This window comes from Hypanus sabinus, chromosome 20, assembly GCF_030144855.1.
Source record: "Hypanus sabinus isolate sHypSab1 chromosome 20, sHypSab1.hap1, whole genome shotgun sequence".
Taxonomy (NCBI): Eukaryota; Metazoa; Chordata; class Chondrichthyes; order Myliobatiformes; family Dasyatidae; genus Hypanus; species Hypanus sabinus.
Window position 1 is genome coordinate 57281928 of NC_082725.1, and position 25008 is coordinate 57306935.

At 42.2% G+C, this 25008-nt stretch overlaps 1 protein-coding gene across 2 annotated transcripts in view; it reads right to left on the bottom strand.

The window, feature by feature from the left end:
* Nucleotides 1-25008, bottom strand: part of nedd9 (neural precursor cell expressed, developmentally down-regulated 9) — a 131202-nt gene that overhangs the window by 40651 nt on the left and 65543 nt on the right. The window contains exons 2-3 of one of the 2 annotated variants that reach the window (XM_059945574.1): nucleotides 24879-25007; nucleotides 8990-9442 (exon numbers count right to left, since the gene is read on the bottom strand). In XM_059945574.1, coding sequence (XP_059801557.1) covers nucleotides 8990-9442; nucleotides 24879-25007 — 582 coding nt within the window. The remainder of the gene's footprint in view (nucleotides 1-8989; nucleotides 9443-24878; nucleotide 25008) is intronic. The other variant, XM_059945575.1, reaches the window with a different exon arrangement.

Below are 25008 nucleotides of genomic sequence, written 5' to 3' on the forward strand. Positions count from 1 at the left end.
GGGTTTCAGCCTTCTCTCTGGGCAATAGAAGACCCAGAGATGAGAAGAATGCCAGAAGGTGCACTTCTGTGAAATATCTGCAGGTTCATGAAGCCTGCCACAGCATAACTTAAATGACTTAGTGCAATTTAAAGGCAAACTGTTAGAAGTACCTTAACAGGTCGCATCATGATATGGTATGGAAATTTGGTCATAGCGTTTGCAGAGAGTAGTGGGCTCAGCCCAATACATTATGGGCGCATCCCTCCCTACTATCATATTAACTACACGATGAGCTGCCTCAAGAAAGTAATACCTGTCAAAGATCCCTACCATTTGGGTCATGTCATCTCCTCACAGTTACCATCAGGTAGGTGTACAGAAGCCTGAAGTTCCACACCATCAAGTTCAAGAACTGCTATTTCCCTTCAACTATTCTGAGCTTGAATCAACCTGCATAACCCTAATTACTCCCTCAGTAAAGTAACATGATGACAATGGACTTTGCACATTTTGTTTTACTTGTGTTCTTTCTTGTAAAAATGATGAATAACTAATATTGGATTTACATTTTTTGTGAATGTTTTCTATCTGATGTTATGTATCTGTGATGCTGCTGTAAGTAAGCTTTTCTTTGCACCTGTGCATATATTTACTTGCGCTTATGGCAATAATCTTGACTTTGACTCCTTCTCAAAAAGATTATAAGTGAGCACTGTAAACATGTTGGATATATTAAATTATTAACCTGGCTCTTGTGAAAGCTCCTGACCACAGAAACAATCTGCAGATCCCACCTCTCACAACAGTCTCTAAGTCAACCTGCCCCTCCCTGCAACCATATTTACTGCCTTGACTCATAGTCCACTAATATTTAGTGACAAATTCCACCGTAAACTCCACTCCTCATCAGAGTCTCAATAACTATTCCTTGCGCTGCCAAACTGCTAACCCTCATTCACCATCATGGACTACACTCTCGCACTAAATCCCTCATCTGGCAGCAAACCGGTCCAATGATCTTTACTCTGACAAAGGGCAAAGGGCAAAGGGGAAGGGCTCTATTCAGGCAAGGTCATGCAGGGAGCTCAGGAATTAAACGTTCACTGTGACTGCTGAATACATATTTGCATGATCTGACAAAAGTCTAAAATTGTGAAGCAGTCACATCACAACTATGTGGAGATGTGATAATTAAACAAAGACCAAAAATAGTCTGTTATTGGAAAGCTTATGTTAAGGCATTTATGTGAGACTTATTTTTGAACTTTGTACACACAAACTGTGATGCCTGGCAACACTTGCAAAGTCACTGCCCAGAACTGTAAATTGTGCCTCATTTTGGCACCATCCTCAATTATAGTAACTTATAATCAGGAAGTTAAAACCAAAAGCACTCTCAGTATTTTCAGAGTTTGAACAGCCTGACAAGAATATTTTCTTTTTCTTAAATGGTTTCAGTGTATTTTAATATATTCCTAAATTATACAACAGGATAAATAATCCACCCTGAGCCTTCAATGCTTACATTCATGTTGTAAATGTGAAACAGTGCTTTTCAAATCTACACAGAATGAAATCTTATTACTTTTAAAATGCAAGTGATTGTTTATAAATGTTGGGTGATAGTTAACAACAATTCGACTGTATGTCAATTCTTAATGTGTGCTAATAAGAATGAAGAACAAAAGTAATTGGATTAGTGCACCATACTATTAAATTCACTTTTCTCTAACTTGTTGCAAAGTACGTAGTTTAGTAACTGACTGATGACTGGAATAATTATATACCCTTCATAATTTTCCAGGAGTCTGTCCATTGTTTCCTGCCCCCAGACATTGTATGGAGTCTGGTGCCTTGTCATTACAGTGTCTGTAGCCATTCATTTGATATGGTAATTACACTATTCAAAATCCTCTACATCAGAGGTTCTCAACCTTTTTTATGGCAAGGACCAATACCATTAAGCAAGGACCCCAGCTTGGGAACCCCTGATTTAAATACTGTATGTTCTGCTTTTGAAACCTTCCATCAGTTTTTATTCAGAGACTGGCCCAAGTAAATGAAGAGATTAGGAACCTGACACAAACTTGGGTGGACAGAAATTTTCACTGAGAAATCACCAAGTTAACTGACATAGAAATGGGCTTTTAATATACACACAATCTTTGCCACGTATTTACCTCTGACAGAATTTTAGTAATGTTGTAAACATATAATTGACTTTTTAAAAGTTTGTCTTGAAAAAAATCCTTCTCATGGGTCATGGGTTAAAGGTAAAAGCTGAAATATTTAAGGTGAACATGAGAGGAAATGTCTTCATTCAGAGGGTCATGAGTGTGTCGAACGAGCTGCCAGTGCAAGTGATGCAAACGAGCTCAATTTCAATGTTTAAGAGAAATTTGGGTAGGTACATAGATGGGAAGGGTATGGAGGCTATGGTCCGGACACAGGTCAAAGGGGTTTGGCACAGGCTAGCTGAGCCAAAGGGCCTGTTTCTCTGCTGTACTTTTCTATGACTAATCAGGCAACATGAAATATTAGTTAGTACTGAAATACAGAATCCAGGCCACCCCTGGGTTATGAATGCCTGACTTATGGATATCCATGCCCATGAAAACACTCCCATTATGTTATTAAATTCAAAAGTCCAATGTATGGACATGTTTATTCTTAAGAACAGCAGAACAAGTTTCTTCTCTGTGTGTCTCTCTCTCTCCTCTCCCCTGCTTTTAGTAATTATTCTTTCTAATGTCTTAATTGTTTTTGATGTTGTTCATTGCAATACCCTGGAGTAGGGATTCCCAACATTTTTTATGCCATGAATCCATACCATTAACTGAAGGATCTGTGGACCCCAGATTGGGAACATCTTCTCGAGACTAGATTATCATATCAAAGTGAGTTTTGTATAATTTCTGACTAACGATTGAGATTGACTTAGGACGTCTGCAAAACCAAAACCCATTCAATAGCCAGGCACAGTGTGTAAATGTAGCTTAATTTTTCAAAATTTTTGAAGACCATCTGATTCCTATTGGGGAATTAATACTCGTAACTTGCATCACTTTCAAGAAAGAGCCTTATATCAATGGTACATGGGAAAAGAATTGTTCTTTAGTACTGAACCCTGAACCAGTCTCTTACTAGGAATATTGATCTTACCTTTAAACCATTCAGAAATCAAATGGATTATACATTTCCATAAGCTTCCCAGACATCAAATACATGGAAAGTATCTAAACACCATCACCAGTTGCTGTCACTGCTCAGCTATTTGATTCAAACTGAAAAGGTAAAAAATGTACATACTGTAAATCTGAGATAAAAGAAGGCAAGAATGCTGGAAAATGTAGCTACCATCTCTGGACGTAAAAAGAAATACATTTTAGACAGATAACTTCTTGTTAATCACTAGTCTGAAAAGTAAACTCCCATTCTCATTCCATTGATTCTGCCTCTCCTGCCGACTATTACTAATGGATCCCGTTTTTAATTGATGACCTATTTGCATTCAACTTAGTGGGTGCTACCAGCCAATAGTGCAACACAGAATGGAATGGTCAAGAGATTAGTTGATTGGTCTTTGATACGTCACAAACACGGCTAATTCTCTGTTCAGTTCCTACATTTCTTATATTTATTGTTATAGTATAGCAGGTATTACATAAGAAATAGGAGCAAGGGTAGGTCATCTGGCCCATCGAGTCTGCTCCACCATTCAATAGGATCATCATTAATCTGGCTGTGGACTAAGCTCCAATGGTCTTTTCCCCATTGCTCTCAATTCCCCTGCTAAACAGAGATCTATTGAACTGGGACTTAAGCATATTTAATGCGGTAGCCTCCATTTCTTCCCTGGACAGAGAATTCCTACTCTCTAAGAAAAGTAGTTTTTCCTATCCTCCATCCTGAATCCATTCCCCTGAACCTTAAGGCTATGTACCGTAGTCCTTGTCTCACTTACCAGTGGAAACAATTACCCTGCCTCTTATCTATCCTGTTCATATTTTTTTTCATGTTTCTATAAGACACCCTCTCATTTTTCTGAATTCCAATTAGTCCCAGGTGACTCCTTCATCTCCAGAATCAACTTTGTGAATCTCCTCTGCATCACCTCCAAAGCTAAGATGTCTTTTCTCAAGTAAAGAGAGCATGAACTGGACACAGTATTCCAGGTGTGGCCTTACCAGTACCTTGTACAGTTGAAGCATAACCTCCCTACTCTTAAATTCAAACGCTTAAGCAATGAATCTCAACACTCCACTTGTCTTCTTGATAGCCTGTACCTGCAAACCAAACTCTGGTGACTCATGCACAAACACCCCCAAATCCCTTTACATAACAGCACACTCCAATCTTTCACCATTTAAATGACAATTTGATTTTCTATTTTCCCTAACAAAATAGATGACCTTGTATTCACCAACACTGTATTCCACCTGCCAAACTTTTACCCACTCACTTAACCTACTGTATCTAAATCTCTCTGCAGACTCTGCATGATTTGACTTTCCTCTCTATTTAGTGCCATCAGCAAACTTAGATACGTTCACCGAGTCTCCCCTTACAAATTATTAATGTATATTTGGGTTATTGAGTCTGTGCCTATTCTCACAGTAATCCAGCTCCTTCTAGCTACATTATAGGAGTGATACCTGAATCCATTATTGCCTCTATTCCCTCAAAGATTGCAAAATATTAACACCAAATTTGTGAAGTTTTTTTAAATGCTTGCTGAGTACCATTTGGATTATTGCATTCAGCAAATATTGTTCTGTAATTATGTTGCTATTGTGTCTTTAATAATTCTTGTAATAAACATAGTGTCTATAAAAAGTCACCTTCCCCCCCCCCAGAAGTTTTCATATTTTATTGTTTTACAAAGTCGAACCACAGTGGATTTACATTGGCTTTATTTGACACTGATCAACAGAAAAGACTCTTTGTGACAAAGTGAAAGCAGATCTAAATTAATTACAAATATAACACACAAAATAGTTGATTGCATAAGTATTCACCCCCTTTAAGTCAGTACTTAGTAGATGCACCTTTGACAGCAATTACAGCCTTGAGTCTGTGTGGATAGGTCTCTATCAGCTTTCCCCATTCTTCTTTACAAAACTACTCAAGCTCTGTCAGTTTGCATGGGGATTGTGAGTGAACAGCCGATTTCAAGTCCAGTCACAAATTCTCAATTGAATTGAGGTCTGGACTCTGACTTGGGCACTCCAGGACATTAACTTTGTTGTTTTTAAGCTATTCCTGTGAAGCTTGTGAAGTCATTGACTTGCTGGAAAATAAATCTTCTCCCAAGTCCTAGTTCCCTTGCAGACTGCATCTGGTTTTCCTTCAGGATTTCCCTGTATTTTCTGCATTCACTTTATCCTCTACCTCCACAAGCCTTCCAGGGCCTGCTGCAGTGAAGCATCCCCATAGCATGATGCAACCACCTCCATGCTTCATGGTAGGGATGGTGTGTCTTTGATGTTGTGTGGGGTTTGGCCTATGCCAAACATAGCATTTCATCTGATGGCCAAAAGGCTCAATTTTGGTTTCATCAGATCATAGAACCTTCTTCCAGCTGACTTCAGTGTCTCCTACCTGCTTTCTAGCAAACTCTAGCCGAGATTTCACGAGAGATGTTTTCAACAGTGGCTTTCTCTTTGCCACCTTCACATAAATCTGTGACTGGTAAAGCACCCAGGCAACAGTTGTTGTATGTGCAGTCTCTTCTATTGCAGTCACTGAAGCTCGCAGTTCTTCCAGAGTTGTACATGTAGTTGTAGTTGTAGTTGTCATAGATCTCTTGGTGGCCTCCCTTACTAGTGCCCTTCTTGCCTGGTCAGTTAGTTTTTGAGAACAGCTGTGCCATTTTTTGATGACTGAACTTAACTGTACTCCAGGGATATTCAATGACTTGGAAATTTTCTTGTATCCATCTCCTGACTTGTGCTTTTCAATAACCTTTTTGCAGAGTTGCTTGGAGTGTTCTTTTGTCTTCATGGTGTAGTTTTTGCCAGGAGACTGATTCACCAGCTGTTGGACCTTCCAGGTACAGGTGTACTTTTACTACAATTAATTGAATCACCTTGACTGTGCACGGTGATCTCCATTTAACTAATTATGTGACCTCTCAAACCAATTGGCTGCACCAGTGATGGTTTGGTGTGTCATATTAAAGGGGCGAATGATTATACAATCAATTGTTTAGTGTTTTATATTTTAATTAATTTAGATCACTTTGTAGAGATCTGTTTTCACTTTGACACAAAAAAGTCTTTTTCTGTTGATCAGAGTGAAAAAAAAAGCTCTTCTCTTCATCCACTCAGAATGAGTGTGGCTTTTGACAACATTGGGTATGCAGCAACTAATGTGATGAATATACAGTCCGATTCTGGTGCAGGCATCAGTGGTGGGAAACATCAGAGTAGTTTATTCCTTTGGATGTTTGCTGCCAGCTAGCAGGGCAGAAAGGTTTACCCTCTCATCTGAAAGAAATCACCCTACTCTCCCTTAAATGAGTGGTTAAGAACCAGAGAAGATGAAATCTGGAGCAAAAAAAACCAAACTGTTGAAAGAACTTAGTAGACTTGTCAGCATCTGTGGAAGGAAATGAACAATCGACATTTTGGGTCTGGTCCTAAACACTGACACTCCATCTCCCTTTCCATTCCTTCCTAGCCTAATCTGCTGAGGTCCTCCAACAGCTTGTTTCTTTGCTCTGCTTTCCCTTAATATTGAACCAGATTATCTGCTTAAACTGTGGAGTAATGGTCAGATAAATGAATGCTACTCTGTATGCAGGACCACACCAGGGAGAAAAGTGATTCTGAATTAACACACACAAACAGAGTCAACGTTTCGGGCTGAGACCCTTCCAAATGTCGACTGTACTTCTTCCTATAGATGCTGCCTGGCCTGCTGCGTTCCACCTGCATTTTGTGTGTGTTGCCTGAATTTCCAGCATCTGCACCTTGTGTTTGAGTGATTTTGAATTAATACTTTTCCAAGATGATTTTCCTTTTCCCTTACAAGCTAATTCCACAGACTTCTTACTGAATGATGCCTCTCCCAGTGGGAGTCCACACCAGAAAAAACAAAATTTTCCATTGATTGCAAGGTCACCATGTCATTCTGTGTTCTATGCCAGGAGTAAAGAGCTGAATAATTGAATCATTAGAAACTATTTCACTTTAAAATGGTTTCTCCCAATTGCAGGATTTTTCTTTCTAATCAGAAAAACAAGGAATAAAAACAAAAATTTCATATAGGAACAGTTTATTGCAGCTATGGGCTAGAAATGAGGGTGAAACTCTGACAAGATACTAACCAGATCAAAGAAAGGAAGGTGTTGGCAAAGCTTCAGTGGGAGCTCACTCTAATTATCAGCACCAATTCCAGGGGATAAATTCAGAAGCAGAGGCTGGCCCTGCAAGGAAAATATCTGATCTTTCTGCCAATATAAACAGCAATGAAAATGGAAAGTGATACTTTCCAGCCAAGCATTTCCTGATCAGACCTTTCGCTGTCTGCTTGGTTTCAGTACAAATCACACCACCATTTTAATTTGGCACTTCTGTATGGCAAATTGGTCACACTTCTGCTATTTCTCGTACTTGGAAGCACGGACGCTGCAACCCGCACTAAGTGCTACCACCTGTAAAACTCAGTCTTACCATTCCCCACACCCAATCACCACTGCAATCAGTTACTCGACTTTTCCACTTGCCTGAAATGAGCCTGCACGGTCCAAAGAAAAATAACAGCTGTGAAGCTGCTTACCACATTTTAATTGCACAGGCATTTCACTGTAAATAAAAGCTCTGAAAGTGATTCACCAGCCCATGTGCAAAATACGAAGCACAGATGTTACAACAAATAGAATCACCAAGCTTAAAATTGACAGGAATACCGTCTGCTCAGGGAATCTTGACATTGAAGCCAACCAGACTCTTAAGATGGTGTACTTAATGAAAGGCTCTTTGACCTAAAGTATTGACTGAGTTTCCCTTCCCACTGATGCTGTCTGATCTCCTGAGTATTTCCCAGAATTTTATAGTTTTGTTATGATAGAATCGCAGAATTCTTGCCTTCGAGGGTTTATGCTCAAATATCAATTTTGAGGCTAAAATCTGTCATACAGCACCAAAGGAATGGCAGGAATGTTGTAATGTCCAGCCTGGTGTGTCTGCTTGAGTGAGCATTAGAAAATTCCATGACACCAGAAAGAATTCTTGTCTCACTTTCCCAGATTTCATCTGGTGATGCTGCACATGATGATCATGCAACAATTTCTGAATGACTATACTGAGACTGCAACAGACCCTGGCTGAAACCTCTTGCAGTCATGTCCCAGTGGCTGAGGTTCATAGAATCACAGCATAACAGAACTTGGAAACAAGCCCTTTGACCCAACTCATCCATGCTGACAAAAGTGTTAGTTCCATTTGCCCCTGTTTGTCCCACATCCCTCTAAAACTTTCCAACCTATTTATTTATCCAACTGTTTTTTTAAAGAATATTGTTAATGTACATGCCTTAACTACATCACCTGGGAGTTCATTCCACATCCCACCTTGTGTATGAAAAAAATGCCTCCCAGGTCCTTTTCAAATCTTTCCTCCCTCTTACTTTACAACTATTCCCTCTAGTTTTTGGTTCCTTTCTTTCTGGGAAAAAGAACTCTGTCGAGGCCCTTTATGATTTTTATACCTCTAAGATCACCCCTCAATTCTCCCACATTTCAAGAAATATGGTCCTAGCCTCTATAACACAGGATCTTGAGATCTGGCAACATCTTCTTAAATCTTCATTGTACTCTTTTCAGCAAAGATGTCCTTCTTACGGTAATGTGCCTGAAACTGTACACTATATACTAAATACATATACATACATCATGTACAATGCCAGAGGTTAAATCGAAGTGGATTTGATGCCTTTTTGTAGCAGGTAAATGAATTGGAAATCCCATGCCAAGACAGAAGCTGTAAAGTAAAGCATGACCTACCTTACTTATAGGACGGGCACCCTCAGCTCCCCAGGCACTCCTCTGTATAGATGGTGGCACCTGATAAGTCTCATGTCCTTGTGCCGCATAGCCCGAAGCAGTGGGAGGCACCTGGTATATGCTCTGACTAGCATGAGAAGGGGGCACTTGGTAAATAGGATCTCTGAAAGGGCTTCCAAAGCCGGAAGAGTCTTGCAGGCTGGTGGGTACCTGATAGGCACCTTGTGTTTCCACAGCAGATGGCTCATTTTGAGAGCTGTCATAAACAGGTCCAACTAGGAGTTTGAGCCGGTTGCCAGGCGCGATGCCTTGTCGTCCATGCAATGAACAAAGCCACCATCCTTCTAACCCGCCAGTATTCTGTTCAATCACTGTCAATATATCGCCCTTGCGGAAAGACAGCTCCTCTGGCGATTCAGGTGCATTGTCATACAATGCCTTGGCCATATAATTCTAGAGACAGAAGGAAAACAGCAGGATATTAGTGATGGGATCAAAGTAGCCTTGGAAAGTTAATGATTTAGTTTCTCACTTTAATACTCCATCCCACTCTAATCCATTTGTCTGTTACCTTCAAGACCTAATGCAAGTTTGAGAAACAGCATTTTATCTTCTGTCTGGGAATGCTGCAGTCTTCTAGACTTACATAAAAAGTTTCTGAACAAGTTCAGGTTTGTTGTTACGTTATTTTAGCAATAATGGTATGTTAGTGTTGTCTATGTTATTGCTTTCTCTCTCTATGTCAGATCTGACAATTTCTGCTAACAGTTATCCATTTATTATACTGGTTTTAATTCTTATCTCATTATCAACATGAAGTTCACACTGTGCAAAGTTTACTGTTACAGAGGTCATCTGGAGGACAACTAGAGACTAGATATTTTGAAGGGGACCTGCCCTGGTCACTTGGCCAGCATTGGGATCTGACCAGAGTGGTCCAGGGCAGAGCGGCAGCTGTTTTCTAAACATCTATTGCCAAGCGTTATAAATGATGTTGCCTTCTGCTTCTTTTATCCTTCCACCTCATCTACCTAGTTCTTCCTACACTTATTCCAGCAGGTGAAACACATGCCTATGGAACAAAATCTGCTGGGCCTGTGCTTCACAGCATTTTACTTTCTAACTGCTGTCATTAACCCATTCTCCACAATCCTGGCCTCACCCAATCACCTGTATTCCCACTGTTTAAAACAGGACATTCTGCAGATGCTGAAAATCCAGAGTAATGCACACTAAATGCTGCAGTAACTCGGCAGGTCAGGCAGCATCTATGGAAAAGAGTAAACAGTCGACATTTCAGCCCGAGACCCATCATTCCTTTGTTTAATCCATTCTCTCTGCACATTTTCTGTAGCCTAAAACTGATGTCCCTAGTTGTGACAGTTGTTGCCTGACTGGTTCGCACTTCCCAGCATTCAGCTTTGATTTGCAGAACAATACCCATTCTGTAAAAGGACTGGATGGTTTGGAGTTTGTAAAATGTGTGCAGGATAGCTTTTTGCAGCAATACATAGAGGTACCGACCAGAGAAGGGGCAGTGTTGGATCTCCTGTTGGGGAATAGGATAGGTCAGGTGACGGATGTATGTGTTGGGGAGCAGTTCGGGTCCAGTGATCACAATACCATTAGTTTCAATATAATTATGGAGAAGGATAGGACTGGACCCAGGGTTGCGATTTTTGATTGGAGAAAGGCTAACTTTGAGGAGATGCAAAAGGATTTGGAAGGAGTGGATTGGGACAATTTGTTTTATGGGAAGGATGTAATAGAGAAATGGGGGTTATTTCAAGGTGAAATCTTCAGTGTACAGAATCTATGTGTTCCTGTTAGGTTGAAAGGAAAGGTTAAAAATTTGAGAGAACCATGGTTTTCAAGGGATATTGGGAACTTGGTTTGGAAAAAGAGAGATATCTACAATAAATATAGGCAGCATGGAGTAAATGAGGTGCTTGAGGAATATAAAGAATGTAAGAAGAATCTTAAGAAAGAAATTAGAAAAGCTCAAAGAAGATACGAGGTTGCTTTGGCAAGTAAGGTAAAAATAAATCCGAAGGGTTTCTACAGTTATACTAATAGCAAAAGGATAGTGAGGGATAAAATTGGTCCCTTAGAGAATCAGAGTGGACAGCTATGTGTGGAGCTGAAAGAGATGGGGGAGATTTTGAACAATTTCTTTTCTTCGGTATTCACTAAGGAGAAGGATATTGAATTGTGTAAGGTAAGGGAAACAAGTAGGGAAATTATGGAAACTATGGCAATTAAAAAGGAGGAAGTACTGGCACTTTTGAGGAATATAAAAGTGGATAAATCTCCGGGTCCTGAGAGGGTATTCCCTAGGACCTTGTGGGAAGTTAGTGTAGAAATAGCAGGGGCTCTGACAGAAATATTCCAAATGTCATTAGAAACAGGGATGGTGCCAGAGGATTGGCGTATTGCTCATGTGGTTCCATTGTTTAAAAAGGGTTCTAAGAGTATACCTAGCAATTATAGGCCTGTCAGTTTGATGTCAGTGGTGGGTAAATTAATGGAAAGTATTCATAGAGATGGTATATATAATTATCTGGGTCTGATTAGGAACAGTCAACATGCGATTTGTGCGTGGAAGGTCATGTTTGACAAACCATATTGAATTTTTTGAAGAGGTTATGAGGAAAGTTGACAAGGGTAAAGCAGTGGATGTTGTCTATATGGACTTCAGTAAGGCTTTTGACAAGGTTCCGCACGGAAGGTTATTTAGGAAGGTTCAATCGTTAGGTATTAATATTGAAGTAGTAAAATGGATTCAACTGTGGCTGGATGGGAGATGCCAGAGAGTAGTGGTGGATAACTGTTTGTCAGGTTGGAGGCCAGTGACTAGTGGTGTGCCTCAGGGATCCGTACTGGGTCCAATGTTGTTTGTCATATACATTAATGATCTGGATGATGGGGTGGTAAATTGGATTAGTAAGAATGCAGATGATACTAAGGTAGGTGGCATTGTGGATAATGAAGTAGGTTTTCAAAGCTTGCAGAGAGATCTAGGCCAGTTAGAAGAGTGGGCTGAATGATGACAGGTGGAGATTAATACTGGTAAGTGTGAGGTGCTACATTTTGGTAGGAATAATTAAAATAGGACATACATGGTAAATGGTAGGGCATTGAAGAATGCAGTAGAACAGAGTGATCTAGGAATTATGGTGTATAGTTCCCTGAAGGTGGAATCTCATGTGGATAGGGTGGTGAAGAAAGCTTTTGGTATGCTGGCCTTTATAAATCAGAGCATTGAGTATAGGAGTTGGGATGTAATGTTAAAATTGTACAAGGCATTGGTAAGGCCGAATTTGGAGTATTGTGTACATTTCTGGTCACCGAATTATAGGAAAGATGTCAACAAAATAGAGAGTACAGAGAAGACTTACCAGAATGTTACCTGGGTTTCAGCATCTAAGTTACAGGGAAAGGTTGAACAAGTTAGGTCTTTATTCTTTATTCTTTTTATTTAGTATTAGGTAATGAACTGGGTCAGGTCACAGATATGTCAGTGGGGGACAGCGATCACCCCTCCCTGACCTTTAGCATTATCATGGAAAAGGACAGAATCAGAGAGGACAGGAAAATTTTTAATTGGGGAAGGGCAAATTTTGAGGCTATAAGGCTAGAACTTGCGAGTGTGAATTGGGATGATGTTTTTGCAGGGAAATGTACTATGGACATGTGGTCGATGTTTAGGGATATCTTGCAGGATGTTAGGAATAAATTTGTCCCTGTGAGGAAGATAAAGAATGGTAGGGTGAAGGAACCATGGGTGACAAGTGAAGTGGAAAATCTAGTCAGGTGGAAGAAGGCAGCATACATGAGGTTTAGGAAGCAAGGATCAGATGGGTCTATTGAGGAATATAAGGTAGCAAGAAAGGAGCTTAAGAAGGGGCTGAGAAGAGCAAGAAGGGGTCATGAGAAGGCCTTGACGAGTAGGGTAAAGAAAAACCCCAAGGCATTCTTCAATTATGTTAAGAACAAAAGGATGACAGGAGTAAAGGTAGGACCGATTAGAGATAAAAGTGGGAAGATGTGCCTGGAGGCTGTGGAAGTGAGCGAGGTCCTCAATGAATACTTCTCTTCAGTATTCACCAATGAGAGGGAACTTGATGATGGTGAGGACAATATGAGTGAGGTTGATGTTCTGGAGCATGTTGATGTTAAGGGAGAGCAGGTGTTGGAGTTGTTAAAATACATTAGGACAGGTAAGTCCCCGGGGCCTGACGGAATATTCCCCAGGCTGCTCCACGAGGCGAGGGAAGAGATTGCTGAGCCTCTTGCTAGGATCTTTATGTCCTCGTTGTCCACAGGAATGGTACCGAAGGATTGGAGGGAGGCAAATGTTGTCCCCTTGTTCAAAAAAGGTAGTAGGGATAGTCCGGGTAATTATAGACCAGTGAGCCTTATGTCTGTGGTGGGAAAGCTGTTGGAAAAGATTCTTAGGATCTATGGGCATTTAGAGAATCATGGTCTGATCAGGGACAGTCAGCATGGCTTTGTGAAGGGCAGATCATGCCTAACAAGCCTGATAGAGTTCTTTGAGGAGGTGACCAGGCATATAGATGAGGGTAGTGCAGTGGATGTGATCTACATGAATTTTAGTAAGGCATTTGACAAGGTTCCACATGGTAGGCTTATTCAGAAAGCATGGGATCCAGAGAAGTTTGGCCAGGTGGATTCAGAATTGGCTTGCCTGCAGAAGGCAGCGGGTTGTGGTGGAGGGAGTAGATTCAGATTGGAGGGTTGTGACTAGTGGTGTCTCACAAGGATCTGTTCTGGGACCTCTACTTTTCGTGATTTTTATTGATGACCTGGATGTGGGGGTAGAAGGGTGAGTTGGCAAGTTTGCAGACGACACAAAGATTGGTGGTGTTGTAGATAGTGTAGAGGATTGTCAAAGATTGCAGAGAGACATTGATAGGATGCAGAAGTGGGCTGAGCAGTGGCAGATGGAGTTCAACCCAGATAAGTGTGAGGTGGTACACTTTGGAAGGACAAACTCCAAGGCAGAGTACAAAGTAAATGGCAGGGTACTTGGTAGCGTGGAGTGCAGAGGGATCTGGGGATACATGTCCATGGATCTCTGAAAGTTGCCTCACAGGTAGATAGGGTAGTTAAGAAAGCTTATGGGGTGTTAGCTTTCATAAGTCAAGGGATAGAGTTCAAGAGACGCGATGCAATGATGCAGCTCTATAAAACTCTAGTTAGGCCACACTGGAGTACTGTGTCCAGTTCTGGTCGCCTCACTATAGGAAGGATGTGGAAGCATTGGAAAGGGTACAGAGGAGATTTACCAGGATGCTGCCTGGTTTAGAAAGTATGGATTATGATCAGAGATTAAGGGAGCTAGGGCTTTACTCTTTGGAGAGAAGGAGGATGAGAGGAGACATGATAGAGGTGTACAAGATATTAAGAGGAATAGACAGAGTGGACAGCCAGTGCCTCTTCCCCAGGGCACCACTGCTCAGTACAAGAGGAGATGGCTTTACTTAAGGGGAGGGAAGTTCAAGGGGGATACTAGAGGAAGGTTTTTCACTCAGAGAGTGGTTGGTGCGTGGAATGCACTGCCTGAGTCAGTGGTGGAGGCAGACACACTAGTGAAGTTTAAGAGACTACTAGGCAAGTATATGGAGGAATTTAAGGTGGGGGGTTATATGGGAGGCAGGGTTTGAGGGTCGGCACAACATTGTGGGCCGAAGGGCCTGCAATGTGCTGTACTATTCTATGTTCTATGTTCTTTGGAGCGTAGAAGGTTGGGGGGGACTTGATAGAGGTATTTCAAAATAATGAGAGGGATAAATCAAGTTGACATGGATAGGCTTTTTCCATTGACAGTAGGGGAGATTCAAAAAAGAGGACATGTTTTGAGAGTTAGAGGGCAAAAGTTTAAGGGTAACACGAGAGGGAACTTCTTTACTCAGAGAGTGGTAGCTCTGTGGAACGAGTTTCCAGTAGAAGTGGTAGAGGCAGGTTCGGTATTGTCATTTATAGTAAAATTGGATAGGTATATGGACAGGAAAGGAATGGAGTGTTATGGGCTGAGTGCGGGCCAGTGGGACTAGGTGAGTGTAAGTGTCAGCACGGACTAGAAGGGACGAGATGGCCTGTTACCATGCTTTAATTGTTATATGGTTATTGACAAAGAACTTATTTCATACACAAGTACATCAAGGTAGTAGAAAGGAAATAAAAAACAGAATTCAGAGTTACAGTTACAGGGCAAATGCAGTGCAGCTCAACAAATAAAATGCAAGTACCATGATGAGGTTGAGTGAGAGGACGGTTTATCTCTTTCATATAAGAGGCCCATTCAACAGTCTTAAAGCAGTGAGAACTCAGCAGGCCAGGCAGCGTCTATGAAAAGAGTACAGCTGATGTTTTGGGCCAAAACCCTTAAGAAGTAGATTTAAAAGGTGGGGGTAACCACCAGGTGATACAGTAGGTAAAACCTGGAGGGCGAGGGACGAAGTAAAGAGCTGGGAAGTTGATTAGTGAAAGGGACAGATGGCCATGGAAGAAAGAAAAAGGGGGAAGAAGCAACAGAGGGAGGTGATGAGTGGACAAGGAGATAAGGCGAGAGAGGGAAAAGGGGATGGGAAATGGAGAAGAGGGGAGGGGGAGGGTGTTGGGGGGCATTACTGGAAGTTTGAAATTGATGTTCATGCCATTAGATTGGAGGCTACCCAATGGGAATAGGAGGTGTTGTTCCTCCAACCTAAGTGTGGCCTCATCACGACAGTGGAGGAGGCCATGGATGCACATATTGGAATGGGAGTGGGTGGACACTGGGCGATTCCACTTGTTCTGTTGGATGAAACATAGATACTTAGTGAAGCGGTCTCCCAATCTACATCGGGTCTCACCAATATACAAGAGGCCACACCGGGAGCACCGAATGTCGGGTGATGAGGGTCCTTAATAATAGATGCCGTTCTTTTGGAGGCATTTCCTTTTGAATGTGTCCTCAATGCTGGGGAGGCTGCTGTCCATGATGAAGCTGGCTGAGTTTACAATTTTCTGCAGCTTTCTCCTTTCCTGTGCAGTGGCACTTCCATACCAAAAGGTTATGCAGCCAGTTAGAATGCTCTCCATGGTACATCTGTAGAAATTTTCAGATGTCTTTGGTGACATATTGTAACAATTCTCCACAAACACCCATTGAAATATCACTGCTAATGCGTCTTCTTTGTAATTGCATCAGTAAATTGGGCCCAGGATAGATCCTCAGAAATGCTGATACACAAGAACTTGAAACTGCTCCCCCTTTCCACTTATGAACCTTTGATGAGGACTGGTGTGTTCCCTCGATTTCCCCTTCCTGAAGTCCACAGTCAATTCCTCGGTCTTATTCATGTTGACTGAGTCTAAGACACCACTCTGATCTATCTCATTCCTATATGCCTCCTCATCACCATCTGAAATTCTGCCAACAATAGTAATGTTGTCAACAAATTTATAGATGCCATATGAGGTATGCTAGCCACACAATCTTGGGTGTAGAGACAGTAGATCAGTGGGTGTGGGATGGCATGGTAAGCATTCTTGATGGTGGTGTTGGCTCCTCTGGTTTCACAGGTGATACTTTGGTGGTAGTTGTTCAGAAACTTCTTTAAGTTAACCTCATTGAAAGTCCCCTGTAATGAGAGGGAAAGCATCAGGGTGCACTGTTTCAGGTGCTTAGCTCCTCCAGTGCCTGCCTGATGATGACCCAAGGTGGAACGTACACTGCTATCAGGATGATGGCAGAAATCTTCCTCAGCAGATAAAACACCTGACCACTAGTTGTTCTGGACTGAGGCAGAATCATCATGTCTGTGCACCATGATGAATTAATCATGAAGCATACTCTCCCTTCTCCAACTGTAAAAGACTTAGCTACCTGTCTTTACAGTGAATGGCGAAGCCAACAGGCTGCAGTGCTGCATCTGAAATGGAGGTTAACCATGTTTCTGTGAAGCAAAATATATAGCAGTGTCTGATGTCCCTCTGGTACTGCTATTTTGCTCTGAGGTCTTCAGTTTTATTTTCCAGAGACTGTACAATTTCCAGTAGGATAATTGGGAGTAGTGGGGAGGGGTCTAAGGTGACTGGCTTTGATTTATATCTGTATTCCAGCTCATCTTCCCTGCTTCCTTTTTCATAAAGGAGAATTGCACTTGCGATCCAGCTTTGCCTATCAGAGTTGGTTAATTTTGAAGATCGATAGATTATTGTCATTAGCATGAAAATGAAGAGGTAGGAGGGCATTTGTGATCTCGTATCACTTGTCTAACTTTGAAATCAGTAATCTCTGACTTGAATTGCAAAACACCAATGTACATCGAGAACTCCTTGCATCATTATATTATTGTATAAGTGACATAAATAATCATGATTCTGGAAGTGAAGGGTTAACATATGAAGACACTTGATGGCTCTGGGCCTGTGCTTGGTGGACTTTAGAAGAATGAGGGGGGATTTCATTGAAACGTATCGAATATTGAAAGGCCTGGATAAAGTGAATGTGGAGAATAGAGGGATGTCCCTTTCGACCAGAGATGAGGAATAATTTCTTTAGCCAGAGGGTGGTGAATCTATGGAATTTATTGCCAAAGAAGGTAATGTAGAGTACAAATCATTGGGTACATTTATGGCCAAGGTTGATAGTTTCTTGATTAGTCAGGGTGCCAAAATTATGGGGAGAAGGCTGGGGAATGAGGTTGAGAGGGATAATAAATCAGCCATGATGTAGCAGACTCAATGGGCTGAACTCTGCTCCTATGTTTTATGGTATGAACTATCAGTATAAAATACCATGCTGCCAACTGCAGAATGTTGCTGCATATAAACTGACCACTGTCAGTCTTATAGCTCAACAGGAGCCATGTTACAGAAACAATTATTTGCCATGTCCTCTCTTCATACATCAGACTCTAAACACTTTTGGGGATTGCAGGATTATGATAAATACCACAGAATGCCAGGAGCCACAGTAGACCACTGATGATGCAATCCAAAGCACCCATCATTTGATTCCCTGCATTTGCAGAGCTTTACTGCACAGCTATGGAACTGCCTCAGGGACAAATGGAGTCATTCAGTTTGGATGAAGGCTCCTTGACCCATTGAGTTCTTACAGACCACCCCAGACTAATCCCGTTTTTCATCTCCCCTCTTTCACATCAACTCCCCGAACCACCCTGTATACAAAATTATGAGGGACATAAAGTTCCTCCCTGCGCCGTCAGGCACATCGGGCAGCAACCTTGTTGTTACTTTATTGCTTGCCAAGGCTGAGATGCTCACTCAATGCTCAACCCACCATAGATGGAACCCATGCAAGGAGCTGGCCAGTTTTGAACCCAGGACCTCTTGATCTGAAGTCTGGGTGCAGATGTCACACCACCACCGACACAGACAAAGAGTGACACAGATAGAGTAAATGCAAACAAGCTTTTTCCACTGAGGTTAGGTGGGGTTATTACTAGAGGTCATAGATTACGGGTGAAAGGTGAAATATTTAAGAGGAACATGAGGGGGGAGTTCTTCACTCAGAGGGTGGTGCGAGTGTGAGATGAGCTGCCAATATAAGTGGTCAATGCAGGTCTGATTACAACACTTAGGAGAAGTCTGGGTAGGTACATGGATAGGAGGTATGGAGGACTATGGTCTGGATGCAGGTGAATGGGACAAGGAGAGTAATGGTTCAGCATGGACCAGATGGGATGAAAGGCCTGTTTCTGTGTGTAGTGCCCAATGAATCTATTCAATCACTCATCTACACTAGGGAGCAACTTACAGTGTCTAATTAACCTATGTCTTTGGGACATGGACCACAGTAGTCACAAGGGGAATGTGTAAACCCAAGCAGAGGGCTGGACCTGAAACATCAACTGCTCCTCTTTCCACAAATGCTGCCTGACCCAGGGAACATTTTCAGCATGTTCTAGTCTGCCTAAAGAATCATGTGCAGCAATCAGAGCAGGAAGTAATGCTGGATGGAAGGACAAAATGGAGATTAGTTCAATTGATGATGCAATAAATTTCTGGTGTCCTCATTTGTCAATAGTTTACAAACTGCAGGCCAGTGGAATGCACAGCTTGAGGGATGACCTTGGAAGCGAGAGCCACTACCTGGAATTTGACATTGAATGTAATACATGCTGCATGATTGCTGTGATGTGTCTATTAGCATGAAGCATTGGATTACTCCTTGGCCACACCTATGGTGCTTCTGCAAAGGGAGGTGCTCTTTAGTAAAGGTGATTTCTCTTATGGGTGGAAGGAAATCCCTCTTGCAGCAGCCTCACCACTGAAGTGCTTGCTCTGCTTCCTCTGGGTTGTCAGTCTTACTCCTGCTTATGAAGTGTTAACACTGTAAGCCTTTCAGTAATGCAAAAAAAAGCAGAAAGCCGATTAGCCGATCACACCTTCTCTGCCATTCACCAAGAGCATAGTTAATCTTCTACATCCGACTGCCTCCCTCACTCACCCCATTTTCTTTGATTCCCTTAGTACCAAAAAGTCCACTGACCTCCAAGAAAAGCGGACAAGCTGATGTTTACTTTTGGTGACTGTAACTTAGTAACAGTGCCAAACACCCTGGTCAGCAAGGTGACACAATCAGTACAATCCAGGGACATACAGCAGGCAAGTAGGTAGACCAGCTCTCAATGTCCAACATTGCATCCTCGTTATGAAAGGAGAAAATGGGTAAGGCTGGCCAACAGGGCTCTGGTGAAACTGTATAGACCAATCCCTTGTACAGTGAATGCAATGGATTGCAGAAGCATTGATGAAATCCAAACATACCATTGACTTCAAAGGATAATGGAGACAGGAGGTCATTGGTGGCCTATACTCTACTGGGAGCTAAGGGTCCAAGTAAGAAAGACTTTGCCCACAAACCTGTGGCTGTCATGACAAAGACAGTCAACTTTGCCTTAAGTAAAGTGATCCATCACAGTCAACAGATATGCTGAGAATAGAGGGATAAGGGCCATGTGCAGGAAGAGAGGATTAGGTGTCATTAGCTTGATTAGTTCAGCACAACATCATGGGCCAAAGGGCCTGTTCCCATGCTGCTCTGTTCTAGGTGCTACAGACAAAGAGAGGTGTGAGGTTTCCCCTTGGTGAGTGATCAGGCAATGTGCTCAAGTACACTTATTTACTACTTGTGGTCAGGCAGCACAAGTAGCACAAGGTCAAGACATTAATTTTGTAAATGGTGAAGAATGTGGAAAGTTGTGAGGGAAGTGGAGCCACTGTGCAGTTAGGCTGTCCAAATGCACTGGCTGCATCACTTCTTTAGAAAGTCTAAATGCTTCAAAATTTGGGTTAGAGAGGGAAGAGGTTGCCAACAGCTTTGGGAGCAGAATGTAATCAACAATTACTTCACAGCTTGTAGGTCCTGTTTTTGATGATCAAGTCCACGTGCCTTCACTGTGTCAGTGTCAAGCTAATGAGTGGTGCCTTTGGTCAAGCAAGTAATTCCTCACTCGGCGAAGTTGGTAGTAATGTGACCTTACAATGCAAGGCTATACAGGGCTGTTTTCCAGATAAGCACTCTGTTATCCTACTGGGAAAGGTTACTTGGTTAGGGTAGCTGAGACACAACCAGCAAAAGCACAACCTTGAAATAGTTTCCAAAGGAAATTTATTGGAAAGATCATCCCAGAAAGGGATAGACACCTCAGCATTCTGGCCTGTGGCTTTGAAAGGCACCATCTTTTGTTGCCTGAACTGGCTGCTGCTACAGCCTGAAAGTTCCAGATCTGAGAGAATCCCATAATTTAGAGTTACCTCAGAGGGCCTTTGTTTGGGTAGATCAATGACACAGGAGGTGTTGGACTATACAAGTGGTTCAATGTGGCAGAATTTGGACTAGTTTGCTCAGGAATTGGGCAGAGCTTACGAGGATGATAGCTAGCAACGGCGACTCCTCTACTTGTATCTTCAGAAACAGCTCTATTTCTATCTTTGATATTACTTTTCTTTCCTTTTCAAGGTTCTTCTGAAGAGCCTGATCTGGCGTTACATGCTCACTTTGGTTCTTAGTGGAAATTGCACTTCTGGGGCCTCATGACTGGTTGCTTTTCGATATGCCAAGGATGCAGGCTGGAAGATGAGCATGCCTTTAGGGTGCTGGATCTTCATGGCTCTGGAGGTGGGCAGATTCGAGGCCGGTGCCACTGCCTGATGTGTTGTGGGAGTACACGGAAGATCATAAGCAGCAGGCTTGCTGCTGGCTGGGTGCCCAGAGACCCAAGTTCTTTGGGCACAGAGCTCGGAAAAAGCAACGTAACAGACTTTTAACACCATAAATCAGCGAGTTGTTTTGTTATGTCTCCCCTCTCTTTGTGAAACAGGGACACCTCTTTTTCCCTTATTGTAAATGGCCGATGCTTTATTGCTGGTGAGGGAGGAAAGGGCATTGATTTGCTGCTGCTTATTCGTGGGAGGGGAAAATGGGGGATCTTTGGGGTTCTGACATTTAACTGTCATTCATTCTTTGAGGCACTCCTCTGTTTCCGTGGACGTTTGCGAAGAAGAATTTCAGGATGTATATTGTATAATTTCTCTGACATTAAATATACCTATTGAAACCCATTGAGGCAGATAGGCAGCAGCCCATGCTTCTGTTCGACCCACGAAGAGAACTCTAAGTTTGATGAACCATGGAGAAATGTGATGGCATAACAAGCAAGTCATTTTCACCTTCAAAACCTATGGTGAACAGCTTGGGGATTTCCTAACACCCCAAAACACTGTTTCTGAAAGACTTGATGGACATTACCCTGTTAAAAGGGCTTGAATGTAGCCCTGGGGGCTCTCTGTGAACTCGGCACAAAGAGCATGCCTCCTTTGAGCACTTTTCTTCTCAGCCAGTCATGGTCCCACTGACGTCTTTAGAGAGCACTCTCCCTCTACTGCAATTGCAGTAGACACTACCTCAAGCAGGAGGCGTCTATCATCAAGGATCCTCACTAGCCTGAGTCCATCCCCCTTCTTTTCCAGTCCTGATGAGGGGTCTCGGCCTGAAATGTTGATTGTTTCCACAGATGCTGCCTGGCCTGTTGAGCTCCCCCAGCATTGTGTGCTGCTTTCAGTTTCCAACATCTGCAGGTTTTCTTATGTTTCATGGCTTCTTTTTTTTTGTGGTACCACAAGTACTTGTAGGAACAGTTACTTTGCTACAACTATTGGGTTTTTGAACCAACCTGTAAAACTGTAACTCTTACATAGAAACATAGAAAACCTACAGCACAATACAGGCCCTTTGGCCCACAAAGTTGTGCTGAACATGTCCCTACGTCAGAAATTACTAGGCTTACCTATAGCCTTCTATTTTACAAAGCTCCATGTACCTATAAAAAGCCTCTTAAATGACCCTATCATATCCGCCTCCACCACCGTTGCCGGCAGCCCATTCCATGCGCTCACCACTCTCTGAGTAAAAAACTTACCCCTGACATCTCCTCTGTACCTACTCTCCAGCACCTTAAACCTGCGTCCTCTTGTGGCAACCATTTCAACCATGGGAAAAAGCTTCTGACTATTCACACAATCAATGCTTCTCATCATCTTGTACACCTATATCAGGTCACCTCTCATCCTCCTTTGCTCCAAGGAGAAAAGGCCGGGTTCACTCAACCTATTCTCATAAGGCATGCTCCCCAATCCAGGCAACTTCCTTGTAAATCTCCTCTGCATCTTTTCTATGGCTTCCACATCCTTCCTGTAGTGAGGCGACCAGAACTGAGCACAGTACTCCAAGTGGGGTCTGACCAGGGTCCTATGTAGCTGCAACATTACCTCTCAGCTCCTAAATTTAATTCCATGATTGATGAAGGCCGATACATCATACGCCTTGTTAATCACAGAGTCAACCTGTGCAGCTGCTTTGAGAGTCCTATGGACTCGGACCCCAAGATCCCTCTGATCCTCTACACTGCCAAGAGTCTGACCATTAGTACTATATCCTGCCATCATATTTGACATACCAAAATGAACCACTTCACACTTAGCTGGGTTGAACTCCATTTGCCACTTCTCAGCCTGGTTTTGCATCCTATCAATGTCCCACTGTAACCTCTGACAGCCCTCCACACAATCCACACCACCTCCAACCTTTGTGGCATCAGCAAACTTACTAACCCATCCCTCCACTTCCTCATCCAGGTCATTTATAAAATTCACAAAGAGTAAGGGTCCCAGAACAGATCCCTGAGGTACTCCACTCGTGACCGACCTCCATACAGAATATGACCCGTCTACAACAACACTTTGCCTTCTGTGGGCAAGCCAGTTCTTTTTCAGCAACAGGACACTATAGACCACTTCTTGCACAATCATGGATTTTTTTTGGATAGACTTCAAAGTTCAAAATACTGTAAAATTTCTTATTAGACTACACACATGTCATCACATGAGATTCTTTTTCTGTGGGCAAACTCAGCTAATCTATAGAACAGTAACTGTAAACAGGAACTGTAAAATCAGGAACTACAGGTGTCCCGTTTTTCGAACGTTCGCTTTACGACAACTCGCTGTTATGAAAGACCTACATTAGTACCTGTTTTTTGCTAACCAAAGAGGATTTTCGCTTTTATGAAAAAAAGACGCCCGCTTTTTACGTGTGTTTACCCCAAGAAAGACTACAATGACCGTGACACCTTGTGCTGGCAGTTGTTTGTGCATGTGTACGTACATATGTGTGTACGTGCCAATTTTTTTTCTCCAAATCGACTTCGCTGTCTTCCCAATTTTGATAAGTGAAACTGCACCATACATACAATATTTCTTTTTTATATAGGGTGTATATTTATCATATCATTCCTGCTTTTACTATATGTTCGTGTTATTTTAGGTTTTGTGTGTTATTTGGTATGATTTGGTAGGTTATTTTTTGGGTCTGGGAACGCTCAAAAATTTTTCCCATATAAATTAATGGTAATTGCTTCTTCGCTTTGTGACATTTTCATTTACAAGCAATTTCACAGGAATGCTCTACCTTCGGATTGCGGGGGAAACCTGTATAAGTTGTAAACAAACTCTCCAAATGCAGATATAAATAAATAGTATGAAACAACAATATAACAGAAGCCTTAAGTGAGTGTACCTATTCCTTTTTGTTCAAGGGCTTGATGGTTGAGGAGTAGAAACTATTCTTGAACGTGGTGGCGTGAGACCTGAGGTTCTTGTACCTTCTACCTGATGGCAGCAGTGAGAAGAGAGCATGGCCTGGGTGGTGAGGATCTCTGATGATGGATGCTGCTTTTCTACAGCAACATTTCATGTAGATTTAAAATTATGAGGGGGATAGATAGAGTTGACGTGGATAGGGTTTTTCCATTGAGAGTAGGGGAGATTCAAACAAGAGGACATGAGTTGAGTGTTAAGGTGCAAATGTTTAGGGGTAACATGAGGGGGAACTTCTTTAATCAAAGAGTGGTAGCTGTGTGGAACGAGCTTCCAGTAGAAGTGGTAGAGGCAGGTTCGATATTGTCATTAAAAAGAAAAATTGGATACGTATAAGGACAGGAAAGGAATGGAGGGTTATGGGCTGAGTGCAGGTCGGTGGGACTAGGTGAGAGTAAGCATTCGGCACTGACTAGAAGGGCCGAAATGGCCTGTTTCCATGCTGTAATTGTTATATACATGGTTATAGATGTGCTCAATGGTTGAGAGGGTTTTACCTATGATGTATTGGGCCAAATTCACTACCATTTGTAGGATTTTCTGCTCAAAGGCACTGGTGTTCCCACTGGTAGCTTTGTTTTGCACATTCTTTTTTCTTATTGTTTTGTATTTCTTGTATATAATTATTGTTCATACGTTGTCTGAATCTGCATGCTGTGATGCTGCTGCAAGTTATTCACTGTACTCAATGTACCTGTGCACAGAACAATGATCTCAGTATAATTGTCTTCATTGTCAACACTCCCACGTCTTCACACTTGCCCATCAGTTGGACATGCCACCACAGTACGTTCCACCAATACAGTCCCCATTGGAGGTCTCTC